Genomic DNA, 19,494 nt, shown 5'->3' on the forward strand with positions numbered 1-19,494 from the left:
AAAAAAAACAAAAAAAAACGCTCCACTTATCAAGTAAACTTTATCACTTTGTTATTGTTGCTCCTTATCTTTTTAAATGGTGGTGGTGTAGAGATCAAAGGTCAGCATTATTGCACCACTCATAGGATGACATTTCATAATCAGTATGATTTTTCTTTATTCTTAACATATACTTTGAGTCAGAAAATTAGGAACACCTGTGCAATCTGTGCTTTCAGCTTGATACTCTTGACGGATTTCTTGTTTAAATAACAGAATTGCTCATGCATGATATCTTACTGTTTGTTCTGTCTCTTGTTTGCCTTTCCTTGGCCATGTATTTCAAATGAATGACCAAAAGTAATGCGTCCAATATAAAAGACCAGACTGTAGATGTGTGTGTGTGTGTGTGTGTGTGTGTGTGTGTGTGTGTGTGTGTGTGTGTGTGTGTGTGTGTGTGTGTGTGTGTGTGTGTGTGTGTGTGTGTGTTAGTGAATGGCCCAGTTGTACAATGGCAGCTAGAAATGAGGTCTCCTCTGACGTCCTGTGTATTTGGTGTCAGCTCGCACCTCCCTGTAGGACGATATCACACGCGTGAGCCGAGCGACACTGATTGAAAAATAACGAATACACACAGGACGCGAGGCCGTACCGTCCTTGTCTGCGCCTCCTCTCCTTTTTTTCCAGAATCCAATCTCGGCTCTTCTTTGCCGATTTCCCCTTCATGTTTTTGAAACGGCATCTTTGCAGAGAGAGAGAGAGAGAGTGAAGTGATTATTTGATTGTTTTGTGTGATTTATTATCCCGTGTAAGAGAAAGGAAAACCCGCCTGACGGGGTTTCGCGTCAGCCAGGACGACAACCTCTTTTTTTTTTTTTTTCTTTTTTCTCGGCCCCACTGGCGTCACGAGTTCAGGTACGATTGAACCTGACCCGCACCCGAGGCCCACACCCGATGCGCCACCTTTGTGGTGACCTTTTCTAGATCAACATGAGGTCAAATGTGCTTGAAGTGTTTTCCATGTTATTGTACTCTATTCATTTCGCTAGTCCAGTGAGGGACTCGCCGGACTGGATGTTAAAGCAAACCATCAGACAGGCTCATATTTCAACACATGAGCTCATTATCCGCTCAATTGCATTTACACAGGACTGCGCTATGAAAGGGGGGGAAAAAAAGAGAGACAAATTAAACAATCTTCGAGCGGCGCACATTTGGCCTGAGGCGACTTCTTAACATTATAAAAAGCGGTAAGATGATTGGAGCCTTTCTGAATTTCATCAAACAGACACCCTAATATGATTCTCATAAGCAGGTTCTTGCAGACATGTAAACAACACTTGCATCTTTTTACCTTTGTCCTGAATATTGGACCTGGTTGGGAACGTTCTTGTCGGAGGTTTCCGAGCCCAAACCCTGAAATTTATAAAGCAGTCCTGTTATAAATATTATGTTTTATTATAGGGCTTGTCAATAAGGACCTAAATAAATGTCGGATTTATTTTAAGTCACTTCATTGTTAAGCAACTTACCTTGGGCAGGACACCCGTCACGCCGGCAAACAGACACAAGAAGAACCTGGAGAAAAGCACATTGAGCAAATATGGCAAAAGCTATGAAGGGGTCACTAGTAGAAAATCATCGACTGACTTTTTGGCCTTGGTGCTGTTGGGGTAGTCCACCACCATGCCACCGCTGAAGCCCGCCCTCATGGCCTGCGACGTGATCAGTTCCAACTGCCCGGAGAGCAAAAAAGAAAAAAAAAGAAGTGAGGAGGATGAGTGGCATCAACAAACTTCCCAAATGGACATTTTGCACTCCTGTTTACCTGCTCCGAGTTCTCAGGATAGATTTGAAAAACGGCACGGGCGCCTCTTGACTAAAAAGTGGAGAACAAGTCAGGTCCTGATAACAGTTTGTTACATCATTGAAGTAATGGATATCGATTTTTACAAAAATATCAAACTTACCAAAGACGAATAGAGAGTACTAAAGAAAGCGTAGAGTCTCTTGGGAGGACTGTGTGTGCGCTTGTCTGCGTTGCAGAGCCACTGAAGAGCTGATATACTGACAGTGGGGGCAAAAACAACAACAAGGTTTATTAGTTCAAGTCAAATATACCTTTTTCCACCCTAAGAAAATGACAGGACATTTGCTACATTTGGTACCTAACGCAGCCGTCAAAGGTCCCCGCCCGGAAAGGCATCCCTTGGCCCATATCTCCCAGTAGAAGATCTCCTTCCACCTCTCTGTCCAGTGCCACATCTAACACATTTGCATTCATGAGCAGATGCTCACAACTTCTCAGTAAGCAACTTTTTTTTTTCTAGGCGGGGGATAAAGAATCTAAGCCCATAAGTATTATTTTATTGTCTGGATGCAACAATCACCCCATGGAGCGAGACAAATAATGCTTAAACTAACCTAGCATCGCTGTGCTGATGTCGACTCCCACCCAGTAGTGTCCTTCTTCGGTCAGGTAGTCGCCACTGAGTCCTGAACCACACCTAATGCAAAAAAATATAGAAAACCCTTGTATGCTTTGCAGCTCAAACACAAACACACAGTTTCATTGGGCTCACCCCACATCCAGCAGGAAGCTTGGCTGTCCCTCTGGAAGGTTCAACAGTTCCACGGCTCTCTCCGACATCTGAGTCTGAATCTCGATCATACGAGAGCTGACAAACAGCAAAATACCAGATATCTCGTTGAACACCCTCTCACAAGACTTTTGACAAAAAGAAAGCCTTTCTTAGAGAAACCAATGAAATATTTAGATATTTAAATTGAAAAACATAAAGCTACTTGTTAATAAGCACTACATATTGCCGTACATCAAGAAAACATATTTCAAATTAGTATACATTCAAATTTCGTCAGCAAAATCCAACCATATAATAATAACATTAGCTAGATGTGATGTTAAGAAGGATTTAGACTTACTTCTGAGAGTATTTCCTGGCCTCCTCCGCATTGTAAAACTGTCGTGAAGAATACACAGTGATAAAAGTTAAAACAACTAACTTGAAGTGGGGCTAAAAAAAAGCTAGCATAGCGCATAGTTTACATTTAGACCAGCTACAACAGATGCTGTAAAACCATTTAAAACGAGCACTGACCACATCTGGAGGAGCCCTGTGCTCCGGTCGTCGACAGGAGCTCATGTTATTATTAGTTAGTATCTGAAGAGAAGACGTGAATACAGTTTACTCCTCAAAAACAACATCAATGTACGACACATGTGGAAACCTGGTGGAATAGACAGGAGCTCTTCTTCGGCAAGAAACAAGGGGAAATAATAGGAAAACAATTAGTATGTCGCCGTCTAGTGGCCATCGTCTTCAAACACTCGAGAAACCGCTTTACTGACAAAACGTTTATGTGTAAAAACAATTTAAAAAGAAAGCGATTCAACAGTTAATCGTCTTTGAGACGATTTACTTTCATTTTTAACGTCTTTCCACGTTATTAAAATCGTTAAATGGGTGTAGCTGTTTCTGTTGTGTGATTGGTCAGAAATTCTAATTTGTTCCTGTCCTTATCGATTCCTATTGGTCTCCTGTGGTGTGACGTAACGGAACTTGACTTTGTCTTTCCTGGGGAAATGGCGGAGGTCGCCCACAAGATGAGCAGTGGAGTTTACCGGTTGTCTAGCTTCAGGTATGGACAAAGTCGACCGGTTTGCTCTGGGGAACCTTCCAAAACCCGGCGAGAAAAGTACACTTTTACTGCAAGTCGGAATAAAGATGTTTTAACGGGGAATGAAGACAACGTTTGTTTAAAAACCACAGTGATAGAACCCATAATAGAAGTCAGGCGAATATCAAGAAGTCATCAGAGGACTGAAATCTTTTTGAACCTGCACTCACTTGGCTTTGCTGGATTTGTTCACAGTAGAGAGGATTTTAACGCTTTCAACAAATATTTAGTTGCACCCCAGAGATATTCTGGAAGTCGAGGACCTGTTTTCTGTCACCTTAACCCCGTCTTCACGTCAACTCAACACCTGCGAGCTTTCTGCATCTTCATCCGAGTGTATAAACCAGAGAGACGACATTGTTTCTCCAGAAGCTACAGTTGGACGAAAGACTCGAAAGATGACCCTTTGTACAGAAACAGGACAGCCTATTATGACATCCTCAAAGTGTCCCCCAATGCCACACAGTCCCAAATCAAAACTGCCTACTACAAGCAGTCGTTCATCTTCCATCCAGACAAAAACCCAGAGAACGCAGATTCCGCTTTGCGCTTCTCTGAGATCAGCGAGGCCTACACAGTGCTGGGCAACAAAAGTCTGAGGAGGAAGTACGACCGGGGTATCCTTACCATAACAGATGTCCACGGTGTGGGAAGAGCCAAAGAGCCCCCAAGCAGACCCTCGGGATCGGCACAGCAGCAGCAAACCGCCTCAAGACGCTTCTCCCAAACCGGCGGGAGGCCCATATATGACTTTGACGCCTTCTTCCAGGCCCACTATGGCGAGCAGCTGCAAAGGGAGCGAGAAATGCGAGCCAGAAGGCAGCGCGACGCAGAGGCCCGCCAGAAGATGAAGCGCAAGTGGATCCAGACTAAGAAGATTGAGGCCACGGTGGGCTTGTTGCTGCTGACAGCGACCATCCTTTTGATGAGCGTCAAGTCCTGAAAGACTAATGGCATGTTCGGACACGACAAGAACGCTTTTTCCTCAATGCCGATACTTGATAGTGTCTTTGTCTCGCAATTATATTGAAAATGTCAGATATCATTGGAAAAACATATTCATAAATGCACGAGTAGCACTTTTGAATTTGAACTTGATTTAATTCTAAATTATTGATCAAATATATTAATATAAAATCTGAATTATATTTTGAGGAATGTGTTTGTCTTTCATTGCATTGCTTTGACATTTTAGTCTAATTTAAGGAACACTATTGTATTCGTGTTAAAATGTGAATCCATACAAAAAAGTTATTGTAGTGTCACGTTTGGCCTAGAGAGGACAGCAGATCACATCGAATGACGTCACCTGTTCTCCACTTTACCAGTCCAAATAAGTTGTTCACGTTTTATTCACAGAAATATAAAGTAGTATGTCAAGTACATCACTTTGTACAAAATAGCACAGACTCTTCAAAACTCAGTCAGATAACAGAAACAAAACACCTTTGAATATTTTTACCAAGTGTTACTCAAAAGAAAGGGGAGGGGGGGGGGCAAAGACTACACAGATGCTTGAAAACTCAACCAGAAAACATTCAAACAAAACCTAAAAAAAAAAAATCTGCTTGTTTTGCCAAATAAATGGAGCGTTTAGGGCATGAGGAGTCTGTGATATGTGTGACGGGGCCCTTGCACAAACATAAGACTCAATAAGGGAGGAAAACCCATTTATACAACATCTTAGGAATAATAAATAAGTTCCCAAAATAGGACTCAAATTGGCACATTAATTTCCTCGGCTGTTCTGGAAAACGTTGCGTGATGGCCACGCTTGACACGTGTAGCCTATTGATATGTTTGTTTCCCTATATTGCAAAACTGTCTACTTTGGCGTATGTTAAGAATTTGGCTTAAATGCTTCTCTATCATCTCGTCAATGATAATGCTTGTTTAAATACTTGTTTTGATGCTTTATTATTTAGCTTAGCAAAGCAGTGAAGCCGTTTATGTGCAGTCAAGCGTGGCCATCCTTTCCCACAAGTCTGTGTTCCCTCCTCCTCTCCACTTCCCATTGGATTTCCAGCTCGTGAAATGTTGAAGGCATGACTTTGAATGTGACATACACCGAACAAAAATATAAATGCTTTCTCTTCCACTTTACATGAGCTGAACTCAAAAGATCTAAGACCTTTTCTATGGACGGTGGTGGAAAAATGCCATAGACTAATGAATCAAATACCATTATTCGTCGAGGTGGCTATTTGAACACAAATGGTGCAGCAAAAAATGTAGACAGACAATATAACATCCATCTTTTGAGTTCAGGTCATAAAAAGTGGAAGCAAGTCTAGAAGTGTTACATTTATGCTTTTGTTCAGTAGATCAAAACAGCATATCTAATCTACATCTTACCCATATAACGAGCTTGCATAAAAAAACAAAACAACAACCCTGTTTTAGAAACACTACTTAAGCACGGCGATCATTCAAAAATACTCTAATACGTCACCACACACACACTCATAGAAATAAGCCCGTGACAGCAAATGGAAGCCACCTTGACTCATATTGTTGATGTGGAGAAAAAAAATATGCACGTCAGTTTTGTGAGCATTTCAGTTTTATGCTTTTGCATGCATTTTTAAAAAACCAGGAAGTTGGACATTTCGCCCCCCTCTGACTAAGTCAAACGAAACTTCATTTGACGTCAGGTTTCTCTTCGATTTCACCAAAACCCACGAGAGACACTTGGACAAATAAACAATTCTGCATTTTGTTAATCGGGCAGATAAAAAATACTTGATGTCGTTGAGACGCTGTAATTACCTTTATTCACGAATTGGCGCGTCGTTTCTACGGCAGAATTCAAAGAGATGTTTTCTGCAAAAAAAAAAAGTACCACTGGTTCGCCTAACAATACAATATAGAAGAATATATATTATAATATAGGTATTACATTATGTTTTTTATAATAAAAATATTTTTAAAATATATATATATTAAATATCTATTTAAGGGGGAATGTCAAAAATATATCTCCATATAATCTATATCATTATAAAAACACTTTTATACAAATAATGGCCTCCTGTCTGATAAATGCTTCACCCCCAATAGTTACTAACGCTCTTCTTCAAAACAACAAGGAAAACACATGAGGAGTCCCCTGTGCCTCGCTCACATGACACTTTTCAAAGTGACTCATTTAGACAGAAACAGTGGCGAGCATATTTCTACGTTGACCTCAAATTACGAAAAAGAACTACGTCATACGCCGTCATCTGGTTTGGTCTAATCAATGATGCTTGTTTATAAGATCAAGTTCAAAATGTCCAATTTCCCAGTTTTCTTATGCTCTAAAAACTGTTGGGTTAAAAAGAACCCAATTATGGGTCAAATAAGGACCAACCACAATCCAATATTTTTTTTCCCCCCTAAAATAACCACAAAAACAATTTTATACAAAAAAAATAAATGGCTCAAACGGACCCAAGTAGCAGTCAGTCCCTTTTTGACCCACAATCGGTTTATTTTTGACCCAAGGGTTTTGAAAGCAGCATAAAACCTCCATGACCTCGCTTTTGTGTTGGGACGCAACTCAATGTGCACGGCAGACTTCAACCCCGAGCGAGACTCCTCGGGGGTAACTTGGAGGATACCCCCGATGGACTCCGAGCAGCTTTCCAAACATAAAGCAGAGCCTCGCATTTCAAACTGGGCTGTCAACGAGGAAGTGGTCAGATGAGCTGAATCAAAGCCATATGAGTCTCGCGGGATGACTTCCTGTTGCTCTTTCTGCCTACACACATCCTCGCCGCTTTGATTTCTTTCATCCGGGCCCCTCTGCGAGTGTCGTCTACGCCGTAGCCCTTTGTCACGCCTCGTTACGCTCTGACGGTGCGAAGCGCAGCTGCGCGGCCCGACGAGAGTCCGCCGCCCCTTCTCGAATCAAGAGAAACAGGAAATTGCCGTTGAAACACAAACAAACAAAGCGACGGGTTTGGAGCGTTTTCGTGGTCGTTGCCCTCGGAGGGAGAGAGAGAGAGAGAGATGGGGGGGGGGGGTTACTCAGTAGAAAGAGTACTGGTTCTCCACGGCCCGGGCCCGTCGGGTCCCGTCGGCGTCGTGATAGTCCTCGGACGTGCCGCTCGAGGCCTCCAGCAGGCGCTCTGAGCTGTTGCTGCGACTTTGTAAGCCGCCGCCGGTGCCCGGGTCGCTGCGGGAGAGGGAGGGCAGGGCGGTGGGTGAGGAGGAGCTACTAGAGGAAAGGGGGGCGTCGGCCGGGGGTCCGGAAGAGGGCGAGATCCCGGGAGGGTGAGGAGTTTGGGCGGAGTCTGGGCGGCAGCTGGCGTCCGTTCTGGGCGGCGTAACCAGCGGAGGCACGCTCACGTCTGTGGGTCGACATTAAAAATGGACATTATTTATTATTATTTAAATGACATTCAAAAAATGGTTTCCAAAAATGTCTGATATCAATGACATGCAACGTGGCGCTCTACAGGACTTCTCTTCAACGCTGGCAATGTTCCTTTGATTCTCTTTTCTGTGTGACTCCAGCGACACGCCCGAGCAGTGTATCAATAACGCCTTTTTACGATGGAATCAAACGCTCGCTCTATGCACCACGACACAGAGGCCCCCTTTATGACCCACCCACCCAAAACAGGGCTGGGACGGCGAGTCTGGGCCAGCCTGCAAAGCCGCTGAGGTATAATCGCCCCCTCACTCTCCGGTACAGGAGGGTATTCATGCCGTGCCAGTGTGGAGGGTCCGAGCGGTGCAGGTTCACAGAGTTTCAGCTGAGCTTGCTTCTTTCAGGAGAATATACCCTAACCCTAATAACCCAAACCTCGATTATGCTACAAATCCAGACACGGAAGAATTTGTATTTCTACTAAACTAAACCAAATGCCAGAACTTGGGATCGTTAGCTCTCCCAAATGAGCTAGCAAACTCAAAAAGGGGAAACTGTTAGCATGTACCCGCGTTAGCGCTCCTCTGCACTTGAACGTAAGAACATAGAGTGATGTCCGCCGAGCCCCCGGACTCCAGCGGGATGGGGTGTGCGTGGAAGTGTCTCAGCATGTCCGACACGGTGTGGAACCATAAATGGTGGACGTGGCACTGACCGTTTTCGTTGACTGACAGACGCAGATGCTGGAAGTCAAAACAAAACAAAAATCGAAGACTCAATGAAGAAAAAGGAAAAAATAGGTTTCAGTCCTCATTTGCTCACCTTGGCTTTGCCCTGGAAGTTGAAGGTGAGGACGTACTCGCCGGGCCGCGTCTCACTTTGGCGGATCACAAAGAGGCCGTGACTCCTGGCCCCGCCCGCCAGTACCAGCTGAGCCGCGCGGACCCGAGACAGCGTGCCGTGGAACCACGGGTAACCGGCGAGGCTGGCGTCGCCCTCAGAGTCCTTGGATCCCTCGCCTCCACCGACGCACCCTACGAACAAGGAGATTTTTTCCTATTCAATATCCTGGTTTGATTTTGACTTGCCAGATGGAAGATGAAGCTAACAATTGTCATTCTTTTCATTTTCAGCTGGCAATCGAAAAAAAGAAAACTATGAAAGCCTTATTTTGTTGGTTAATATTTCATATATATTTCAACCAGACTAGACAGACTTTCTGCCTGTAAATTAATCAATTAATCGACAATGAATCGATTGTCGAATTAATCAAGAATTTTTTTAATAATCGATTAATCCTTTGGATATCTTTTTTTTAATCTTTTGTAAAATAAAATAGGAAAATAATGCCCTATTTTGAATAAACCCAATGAAATTAAAACATTATTTTACCCGATTCATCGATGAATCGCTAAAATAATCGGCATTACTCACTGATTAAAATAATCATGAGTCGCAGCCTTAAACCAAAATAAAAGTGTTCTTGTCCCGATTTGCCTGAAGACGACTAGTCCACATATGGTGTAGGCTTTTTTTTTGGATTTCTTTTTTCATAACCTCTGACTTTTGGAGTACCAGTTGCAAATGTAAAAAAATAAACCATGCGCAGAAAAAGTGCAGAGGTGCTTGCCTGCTGCTGCGGGGTTGGAGCCCTGGGCCTCTGGGGACTGGAGGAAGCGTTCTAAAGGCATGTGGGATGGATGCTGGGTGAAGGGGGGTTCCCTACAACGCACTGAGGGGGCACTGTAATGCTCCGCTGCCACCGCCGCCGCGCATAACCTCTCCGGAGCTGGGTACACACCTAAACAAGTCCGTTTGCGTCCGTTACCAGATATTTGCACGGGTTTAAAACCGCCGGGGGGGCGGGGCTCACCCTCAGAGAGCAGCTCGCAGCTGCAGGAGGCCACCATGGAGCAGTCTTTGGATGAAGCCTGACCGTGAGGACAGGACGCCAGCTCGATGTCGTCGCCGCTGTCCCTGCGAGGTTGAGCGCCAGAGTATGTAAACAAACCACGGCGTGTCCAAACACACATCCAACAAATGAAGTCCTTGTTGATGTCCGGACCAACAAGGAGGAATGTCAGTCATTGCTGTGCGTGTGTGAGTTTGTCCATGTTTGTGTAAAGGAAGCCTGTCAAAACCGTCGCTAATTGGATGATTAATGGCTGTGTGTGTGTGTTTCTGCCCTCCTTCTACCTCCCCCTTCACGACAAATATTTATGTGATGGAGCTTTACCCGGGGTCTATGCAGTCCTGGATGTCAGCGACCCAGGAGTTTTTCTGTAGCGAGTCGATGGTTTCCAGGATGTATTCTCCCCCGTTCTCCACCTACCAGAATCACCGTGTAAAAAATAAAAATGCTGAATATTTTGTTTTTGGAAGAAGTGATCAGTTCTTACCTTTAAGACAAACGTATTGTCTTTGTCAGGCATCTCCAGGGGCATGGTGGTCCGTACCTCCACAATGGCCGTCAAAGGGATGCTCACCTTGGCTTTTGAAGACTGAACGTGAAAAAGAGAAATGACTTTAAATGAAGTTAAACAATATTGTGGAAAAAGTCGTTTTAGTGTTACAGCAAAACGCTCCCTAATTAGCAGTTTCATTTTGTCTTACCATAAGAAAAAGACAAAAAGACAAGTCTTCATGCAATTACCAAGGGTCCAAGGCTAAAATAACTTTGACAAAAAGAACACCATACTTAACGTTAAAATAGTTTTTCAAACGTAACTATTAGATAACCTGTGTCTGGCTAGCAAGTCTCAAAATGGTTCCTCCTCCATGATAATTAAGGGCCCAAATGAGTCATGCAGCATCTAGCCACAAGCCCCGCCCCCAGTCTGCAAAGCACTCAAACGCAGCACGGAGAAGGCCAATTTTTCACGCCATCGGCCGACTGTAACCGACGCAAAACAGGAAGAGTTTACGCCATGTGATCAAAAGCAAAGCCGCCTGGCCTCTATTTGCCCTCTGCCAAAGATAATCTGAAAACATCTAAAGAGTGTGCTTCTGTGTGTGAGGAAACCCATGGTCTGGGTTGAGGCTTATCAGCTGATCTGTCTGGAGTAACAACGTTCTCATCTTGATTCTGGCCGCCGTCCACACCCATAATTCCGGTCCAAGGATCACATGTCAAAAGAACACTTCTATGCGCCGCTTCCAGTAAGCTAGCTAGCTCCCACCGCACTGATGTAGGTATAACGAAGATGAACAGAACTGAAGATTAACTGCATCTTTATTCAGATTCCTCCAATATGTAATCGATATGTTTGTGGCTCTTGGATGTTTTACTGTATAAAAATCAAAATGGCGTCATCATGCTCCAAACGTAGATGATGCTATATTTCAATTTGTTGACCATTTAGGTGAAATCCTTCTCAACATTTTATTACATGTATTTATTTTTGTAAAAGAATGAATAATAGGTGAGTAATTACATCTGGGATGTAATTTGGCTGCTGAACTAAATTGAGATGAGCCTTGGCGGAGGTTTGCACACATATAGATGCACTAAAATTCACACTTAAATTTAATATACATGTTTTTATAACGGAGGAGGGAACCAAAGTACCAAAGGGAAAAGCCACATAAGCTTAGTGAAAAATGAAGGGGGGGAAAAAAATCATTTCTCAACAGCTGATCCTGTTCAGGAAGCTGGAACTGATCCAACTGAGTGGAATAAAAAAAAAAAAAAAAAAAACACTGGAGTGGTTTCAGTCAATCAAAGGCGAATAAGCAGTCAAGAGAGAGACTACAATTCACACTCTCATTCACGCCATCACTGAGTGGGAGCTGACTGCACCATGAATGACTGCAGCCTAGCTAACAAAACACAAACAGAATTTGAATGATATTCTACGTTTGCGTTAAGCAATAAATGAAGTGTGTTCATTTCCGCATGGATTATTTCCACATTTATTTGGCTCAATATTTCAAAGTTATCCTCTCCTCTGAAGGGTGTGTGTGGTCAAAGGGCCTCTGCTGCGTCATCATGCAGCAGCCAGGAAGGAGACGGCGCCGATCGCTTTAATCATCCGACACCGCTGAGCGTGCACTCCCGTGATGCCAACGAGGCAGCCTTGATGAAGCTTCTCCTCTTTTGTGAAAGTGCTTCTTTTGACATGTGGACGTGAATAGAACGCAGCATGTGAGAGTGCTGAGGAACAACAAGCATGTTTCCTCTACGAGTGACTCATAGGACTATTTTAGTCCCCTCCATGTTGTCACCGCGTGCCCGAGATGAGGAAGCGATCCTGCGACAGCAGTTGGAAACTTTGCAATGTGCTAAGAGAGGTCAATGTGACGGGTTTTGCTCTTTCCACATATCAGCTCCTCTTTCCCACGGCCTTCTTCCAACCACCTGTGCCACCTGAACCTCAGCCGTGGAGGATTTACACACACTCAGCTGCACCGCCGCACGACCTTCCTAAGGTCACGGGCGACGATGTGGAAATCCCACATGGACAAATGTGAAGAGCATTTTTTTTTTTTCAGTGCTAATCTTACATGGGGGGGAAAAAAAACAAGGCATCCAATTACCTTTTCTATTCTTTCCTCACCCTGTTGGGAGAACTATGTTTGGTATTAGAAATGAAGGGCACTGGATAAACTTAAAAAAATATGAGTAATCTGTCCTACTTAAAATTTCAGCTTTGTACCATGTAAATAATGAAATCGTTATAAATAGTAGATGGAGAACGATGGCAGCGCGTGACGGCGTACCTTGGGCGGGACGTAGAACTCCAGCAGGAACCTCTCGGCCCCTTCGTCTCTCTTGCTCTTCCTCAAAAGTAGGCGGCACTTCTGCCACTGCGCGGCGCCCATGCAGTTGGTGTCGTCGGCCACCATGTACCTAAGCGCCCCCTCCCTCTGGATCTCCAACATCTCCGCCTTGTGTCCCTGGCAGCTTCTCGGCAGTCGCAGTTTTTGAGACCACTTCTCTCCCCCCGCCGTCGTCGTCTCGGCCCCGGCAGGTCCGGCCCCTGCTCCTCCGGTCCCGTTGGACTTCCTGGGAGGCCCGTCGGGCTCGGGGGAAGCGCGGCGATGCCACATCTCCTTGACCCCGTCCACCACGCACAGGCTCATGTTCCTCAGGGAGAAGCCCTTCTTGAAACGAGCTTTGGGGTGGCTCACCGACACGTCCTCGGAACTGCGGGACTGACCCAGGGCGGACACCTTGTGCGTGGGCTGAGGTCCGCGGGTACCGGCCGCGGCGCCGCCTCCTCTGCCTTCTATCCCGCCCCCTCCGCTGTCCATGCTGTCCAAGGATTCGCTGGAAGCCCCGGCGTCCTTGCGTCTGTGGTAGAGCTCGTGGCTGTAGGACAAGGGACAACCCTGGATCCCCAGAAAAGGAACAATGCTGTACTTTGGTGCGACGCTGAAACCGTCCTCCCCCGGCGAGGACGCCCGGTTCTGTCGGGCCTGGCTCAGAGCCGCGGAGAAACACTCCAAGAAGTGTTGGGCAAAGTGTTGCGAGAAGCTGGCGTCGGCGCCCGGCGAATCGTAGCACGGGTTCTCCGACAGGAAGCGCTGGAACTTGTCGGCGAAGTCTGCGGCCGAGGCTCGGGCGTGGAGTTCGCAGAACTCTCGCCAGTCAGGCAGCGGGCATGAGGAGGAGAGCTCCGGGCTACCGGGCGCTGCCGCTCCGTTCATCACTGGGCCATGCCAACCCACTGAGGAAAGGCTGGAGAGGACGAGAGAACGATAGCATTAGCATCTACTGGGTGTAAACACAACATATAGCATTTGGCTAACTCACATTAGCATTCAAATGAAGCATAACGCCTTGTTCAGTTTTTCTATCTCTTTCACTATCTTGAATCAGCAAGCAAAGTCCAATTTCATACTGGATCTAATTCAAAACAGTGCTGCTTTGAATCCTTTGCTGCATGTCATCCCATCCTCCCTTCATTTCCTGTTATTGTTCTGTTATTGCCATTTAATGAGATCAAACGGGGCGACGGAAACACGAGGAAACGGCGTGATCAAAAAGGGAAATCTCCCGTGCCTGGCGCGACGGCGTCGTGAGCTTGCCCAGCTCGATTTTGGTGACAAGCTATCGGATTATAGCCACGATTTGCATCTCTCTCGGTGGCCAGTCCGGCTCACTCGTTGTTTGGTTAACTAATGAAGGTGTTGGCAAAAAACGGGTCAGGACATTCTGGCTCGACATCAGAAGATATTTTTGACACCCTTCGCTTGGCGTATTTGGGGATGGTTCACGGTCACCCAAAATAACGCAATTGCCGCGTAAATCGGGAACAGACTCGGCAGTGTCGTTTCAAAGGACGCGTGCTGTTTCCCAACACACGACTGATAAGGACACATCTGCAGAGAAGCGTTGCGCTCCAACACACGTTGCTCCCATTATTTATTTCTGTGAAGCAGGAACATAAAAGGATGTCAAGACGGAAGTGGCTAGGCCTGGCGACACACACATACACACAAAGAGATGGCAAACATTCCAAAAGGCTTTTCATGCAACATACGACACACACGTGCGGACATTCCTGGGATTTCCTGGGAAAGCAGCTCGGTTGTTAATCTGTTTTTTTTGTCAACAATTAGCGTGAACTAATTGCCTCTGCTGGAATTCAAACATCCTTACAATGTGTGAAGGCAAGAAACAAGTCATCTAATAAAATAGGAATAAAATAAAATAAATAGAAAATGAGTTGTAGTGATTTAATATTGAGGATTTTGTGAAAGCAGCGCAATACTTGGCTGCAACCAGCAGAGGCGCTATCAACTCAGTCTGAAGTTTAGCGTCAAAAAAGAAAAATATATTTTGTCACAAAAAATAGAACGAGTACTTCTTCAAACAATTAATACTCCAAACAAACATTACAAAACAAAATAAACACTTGCCTGGCTCAGGACGGAGACATTGCCCAACTTGGCACGGGTTCTGATTGCGAATTCATTTAGCCATTAGTTACATATCAGGGAAGACTTTGCATGAAAGTGGTGATAAACGAATCAATCCACTTTAAGGTACTACGTCGTCCATTCAGTGTGTGTGTGTGTGTGTGTGTGTGTGTGTGTGTGTGTGTGTGTGTGTGTGTGTGTGAGCAAGTCAATAGCTATTTAAAACCCTGCACAGGGCCAACTTTCCACTCATTCAGCAAAACAACAACAACAACACTTGAGGTACATTTGTCAAAGCGCACACCCGGATGTGCCCCCCCCCCCCCCTCCATGCCGGATTGACTGCACACACTCCTGGAGTCAGCATGAAACTCAAGCCGTGGGACAGGAGGAAGTGGACAGTTCTGTCTCAGGACACTTGGGCCGTCCGCTGCGAAATGATTGACGGGCGAGTGGAATGATCTATGAATGAACGAAGTAGGCGGAGAAGGAGGCCTGCATGTTTTGCCCGCAGCTGCTAAAACAATCGAGTGAGTGTGATATGTGTGTGGAGGTGGGCTCCAACGCTAAGGAACGAGGGGAACCGAGGAATCCCCCCCCCCCTTTAGCTTTCAACCTCAGGGCCACTGGAGCCTTTCCGCCTTCCGCTATCTCCTCCCTATCTGTTGTTAAGATCTACCACTACTGTGCCGCCTCCGCCTCCCCCCTCCCCTCCTCCCCCGGGGGTGAGGAGGGCCTGATATCTCCATCAGATGCTTGGGAATACTGTGTGTAACAGTAAACTGAGCAAGGAGGAAAGTAAAGTGCAGCCTGGAAAATCCGAGGCGGGCCTCCGGGAGCTACATATGAACGCTGTGGTGTCATACAAAAAAAAAACTAAAAAACCCATAATTCTTCAGTTCAGCGAGTAACTGGAGCACCTTTCCACTTTAGTGCCCTCACTCAACTTGTTTTTCTTTTCCAAGTCACTCAAATCAAGAGCCATCTAATTCTACACTCTCATTCGCTGACACCCATGTCACTCACCATAGCAGGCTCCGCCTCTTCAAGCCATTCACACTCAAAGTCAAAGTAACGACAGTAGAACCATCTCACACGCTCAATTTTGCCTTGAATCATTTTATCCGATGAATCGATGGGACAATGGGTGGGAAACTCCATTCTAAAAATATGTGAGAACATTTCCCCAAATTACAAATTTGAACGGATCAGTTGAATCATTTGCACCAATATTTTTTCTAAAGTTCAGTTTCACATGGTTTTCATTAAAAACACACACACACAATCACAAACACACACACACACATCTCCCCTGCAAGCTGCTTCATGCCAGCAGCACGCCCGCCGTGATCGGCTAATGAGCATGATTGGTCATGTCGTGCGCTCACCCCAGGGGGGTTTGGGTCCGGCCATGTTTTCTAAGATTAGCCGACACCGCGCATACACACACACACACACACACACACACACACACACACACACACACACACACACACACACACACACAAAGCTCGCAGCACACACAGTACAGTACACGGCGGCACGCACCCTCATTCTGAATTCATTAAGGATGTTTTCTTATATAAGATGTAAACAGGACTGAGGACGTTTGAGGACAAAAGAGGCCAACATGTCACACACACACAAACACACACACGCTCCAACAGTCACACACAAAAAGCGAAAACAATGAATTGATCGTAACATGACGACTAGTATTGATTAGATTAGTAAGGATTGTTGTAGTATGCAAGCATGCAGCTTGGACACTGCCCGGAGACAAAAACGATGACTGATGAGAATGTCGAAGATGTCGAAAGCAGCAGGACGAGAAACACGAGTCTGAGGTTCATTAGTAATCATCTGGCATGAGTGACCCATGGCCCCTGACACAGAAGTCAACCTGCTCACTTTCACTTTCATTTTCCGTCCCCTTGTTCTCGCCACTCTTGCGAACACGAATCCAGAAAATCTCGGACGTCTCAGCCACCGCAAGGTGCACAGAGTGGAAATGAGCTCGCCCGTTATCGCCGTCGCATAACGTAAATAGCGAACGTGCCGAAGCGTTCGAATGGCAGCCGGCGTTAAGAGCAGAAAGAACACAGTGTGGGAGACGCACATTCCACCGCTGACTTCCATTTCCTCTCACTCACCCACCAGGTCTAACTAATTTCACAGATGAGCGCAGACCTCCAAATACAGGACAAGAGTGACACCGGCCACTCCACTCATTTGAGTTGAGCAGGTGAAGTCTACCGAACATGATGTTGGGCAATCATGCCTACAAAATCTTCAGTTGTACTCGAAACTATCAGAAAGGTATCCATTTATTTTCTTAGAGCATTATTTAATTTCAGATATTCAAAGACATCCCACAAAAAAAAGTAAACATTTTTTTAATAACAAGAACTCTACAGAGTTTTACTTGATAAAAACCTCACTATTGTCTTTGTTCTTAATTTGTATTTTTTTTAAATAAAAAACACTAGCATGAATCATTTTAATTGGCGAGTGACGGGGGCAGTTCTGGTTGAGCCCTATGAACTCTGCCTAGCAACAAGTGGTCAGAACAAATATCATGGCCTTTCAGGTTACCGGATCAAATTTTATTTTAGTCTCATTGTGAATTATGATTTGATGTAGTTTGTCATTTGAAAGAAATCAAATACACACAAAAAATGATCTGAAACTGGAGCAATTTTGGTTGACTTAGGGGGCAGCTGTGCTCTAGCCCCATGGACAAACCTCACAATCAGAATTATGATTTGTTTAAAAACTGTTTTTTCTTCCCCTCACGCACGGCCTATTAAAAGACCCCTAATAGAAAGTCAATAGCCAACACAGCAGCCGCCGCAGAGGCCTGGCTGGTGCAGGCCTGCTCCGGTGCCAACAGTGGACTGACTTCATGAATGGAGCCTGCCTGCCTGCCTGCCTGCCCGCCTGCGGCTGGCCGCCTGAATGGCTCACACATGCAAGGAGCAGATGAATGGAGACGAGACAACGCCGTGCAAGCTAGACAGACGCCCAACCGGAGACCACCGCCACCCCTCGTGAAGGAGCAGACTTTGAGCCCCTATTTAAATACAGATAAAGGGATTCTTGGAAGACACCCCCACCCAAAACACACTCCCTCGATGCTTCGTTTACCCCTACCGGCCCCCCATGTGGTTCATCATCATCCCTAAAAGTGATCTAGATGTGACTCCATCGTGACTAAGATGTGGTTCACACCAAAACAAACCACTCTCCTCCTCCTCCTCTTCAACATGGAAGCCTTTTTCTGCCGCACATCACACATGACAGCGCGAAAGGATGCTGACACATTTAAGTAGAGCTCACCTCAGTGCGGGACTGGTGTCATGACGACGGCTGCCTGGCTGGCTGGCGGACACAATTGGGTTTCAAAAGGTCTTCTTACTCGAACGTCTTCTCCACAATTGGTCACCCGACGTCCTTGCACTTCGCCTGGATACGGTTTCTTCACGACCCCGCTAGCTCATCCTCCATCCCTGCGAGCGTCGCACTGTGAGGCAGCCTGACTGAGTGGCTGATCCTGAATGTGGTTGCTTGTTTGACAAGCTAGCAGAAGGAAGATAACAAAGCGTTTCCGGTTTGTTTTATTCCAGCGTAAAATGTGTACACTTAGCTTGGGTTGAAAGTATTGTGATCAAAAGATGATACTTTAGAAAGAAAATGCAATACGGCTGTTTAGGGTTGGTTAATATATTATTTAGTTTTTCCAACATTCGCATGTTTAACTCGTATCAACTGACGAGTTTCAATGGTCTTTTATTTTGAAGGTTAAAGCATGATCAGTGTTTTTGCTAACTTACCTTTCAATTTTCTTTCACTAGCAAGTGTGCAAGTGTCTCACAGTCGTTTAACAACCAATGAGTGCCCTAAAAAGGGAGCCACGCCCTTCCAGCGTGTAATTAATATATTTACATATTTATTATACATAAAGAGAGGGAGAGAAGAGGGAAAAGAGACACAATAGCTCTACTGCTGAGTGGAGATATCAAGTTCTTACATTCTAAGCAATTACCTACCTTTAAGAAATGTGTGTTTAGTCATAAAACTCTGACTGCCCACATGACTTGTTGATGTTTACCTCTGAGAAGTTGGCCCGGAGCTTCCAGCATACGTGCTTCTTTATGGCTAATCCCCTCTGAGAGGATTGACTGCAGGGCTTTTACCACAGGGGACCCTGGGCCACACCACAATGGACAGGTGGTGCTGCTGGTGAACCAGCTACTCACTAATCCCAGGGTCCTATTTTTGTAAACATGTACTCAGTGTAAAAATGCATCTTCACTTTTATGCCCTTGGTGTACCTGAAAATTCAGTGACAAAAAGTCAACTCGACTTTAGAGCAAGTGAAACCAGGTCTAAGTTGCGGCGCAGGTGGTGTAATGTGAATAAAAAAACTTCAGTCAAAAACGAGAAGAGTGAAGTGGGGCTGAAACTGGATTCCCTAATGACTGCCAGCCAATCAGCAACTAAATACTGCATATAGATAAAAATATACAGTACACTGATAAGAGTGTGGTGGCAAACGCTGCTTATTGAAAAACACAAAGAGATAAGTGGGCAGG

The 19,494-nt window shown here is 45.3% G+C and overlaps 3 protein-coding genes across 4 annotated transcripts; 1 reads left to right on the plus strand and 2 right to left on the minus strand.

Moving 5' to 3' along the window:
* Positions 1-132: 132 nt before the first annotated feature.
* bud23 (BUD23 rRNA methyltransferase and ribosome maturation factor) lies at positions 133-3,417 on the minus strand. Of its 2 annotated transcripts, XM_085916619.1 has the most exons (13): positions 3,099-3,416; positions 2,923-2,960; positions 2,562-2,657; positions 2,404-2,486; positions 2,148-2,244; positions 1,950-2,046; positions 1,808-1,858; positions 1,630-1,715; positions 1,512-1,557; positions 1,334-1,395; positions 632-721; positions 460-552; positions 133-373 (listed from the first exon to the last, which is right to left on the minus strand). In XM_085916619.1, the coding sequence occupies exons 1-12, from the start codon at positions 3,141-3,143 to the stop codon at positions 498-500; spliced, it is 846 nt and encodes a 281-aa protein (XP_085772745.1). In that variant the 5' UTR covers positions 3,144-3,416; the 3' UTR covers positions 133-373; positions 460-497. The 2 variants fall into 2 exon arrangements, with proteins under 2 accessions (XP_085772745.1, XP_085772744.1); XM_085916618.1 differs by having other exon boundaries at positions 133-552; positions 3,099-3,417.
* A 133-nt stretch (positions 3,418-3,550) lies between these two features.
* On the plus strand, positions 3,551-5,154 carry dnajc30b (DnaJ (Hsp40) homolog, subfamily C, member 30b). The gene has a single exon (XM_085917061.1). The coding sequence runs from the start codon at positions 3,584-3,586 to the stop codon at positions 4,619-4,621; it is 1,038 nt and encodes a 345-aa protein (XP_085773187.1). The 5' UTR covers positions 3,551-3,583; the 3' UTR covers positions 4,622-5,154.
* Positions 5,013-18,462, minus strand: sh2b2 (SH2B adaptor protein 2). Its single transcript, XM_085917060.1, has 9 exons — positions 18,239-18,462; positions 12,755-13,715; positions 10,435-10,536; positions 10,272-10,363; positions 9,909-10,012; positions 9,666-9,836; positions 8,858-9,069; positions 8,604-8,778; positions 5,013-8,012 (listed from the first exon to the last, which is right to left on the minus strand). The coding sequence occupies exons 2-9, from the start codon at positions 13,682-13,684 to the stop codon at positions 7,690-7,692; spliced, it is 2,109 nt and encodes a 702-aa protein (XP_085773186.1). The 5' UTR covers positions 13,685-13,715; positions 18,239-18,462; the 3' UTR covers positions 5,013-7,689.
* Positions 18,463-19,494: the final 1,032 nt, after the last annotated feature.

This window comes from Syngnathus leptorhynchus, chromosome 7 (genome assembly GCF_054491065.1).
Source record: "Syngnathus leptorhynchus isolate UIUO chromosome 7, UIUO_Slep, whole genome shotgun sequence".
In the NCBI taxonomy this organism is placed as follows: domain Eukaryota; kingdom Metazoa; phylum Chordata; class Actinopteri; order Syngnathiformes; family Syngnathidae; genus Syngnathus; species Syngnathus leptorhynchus.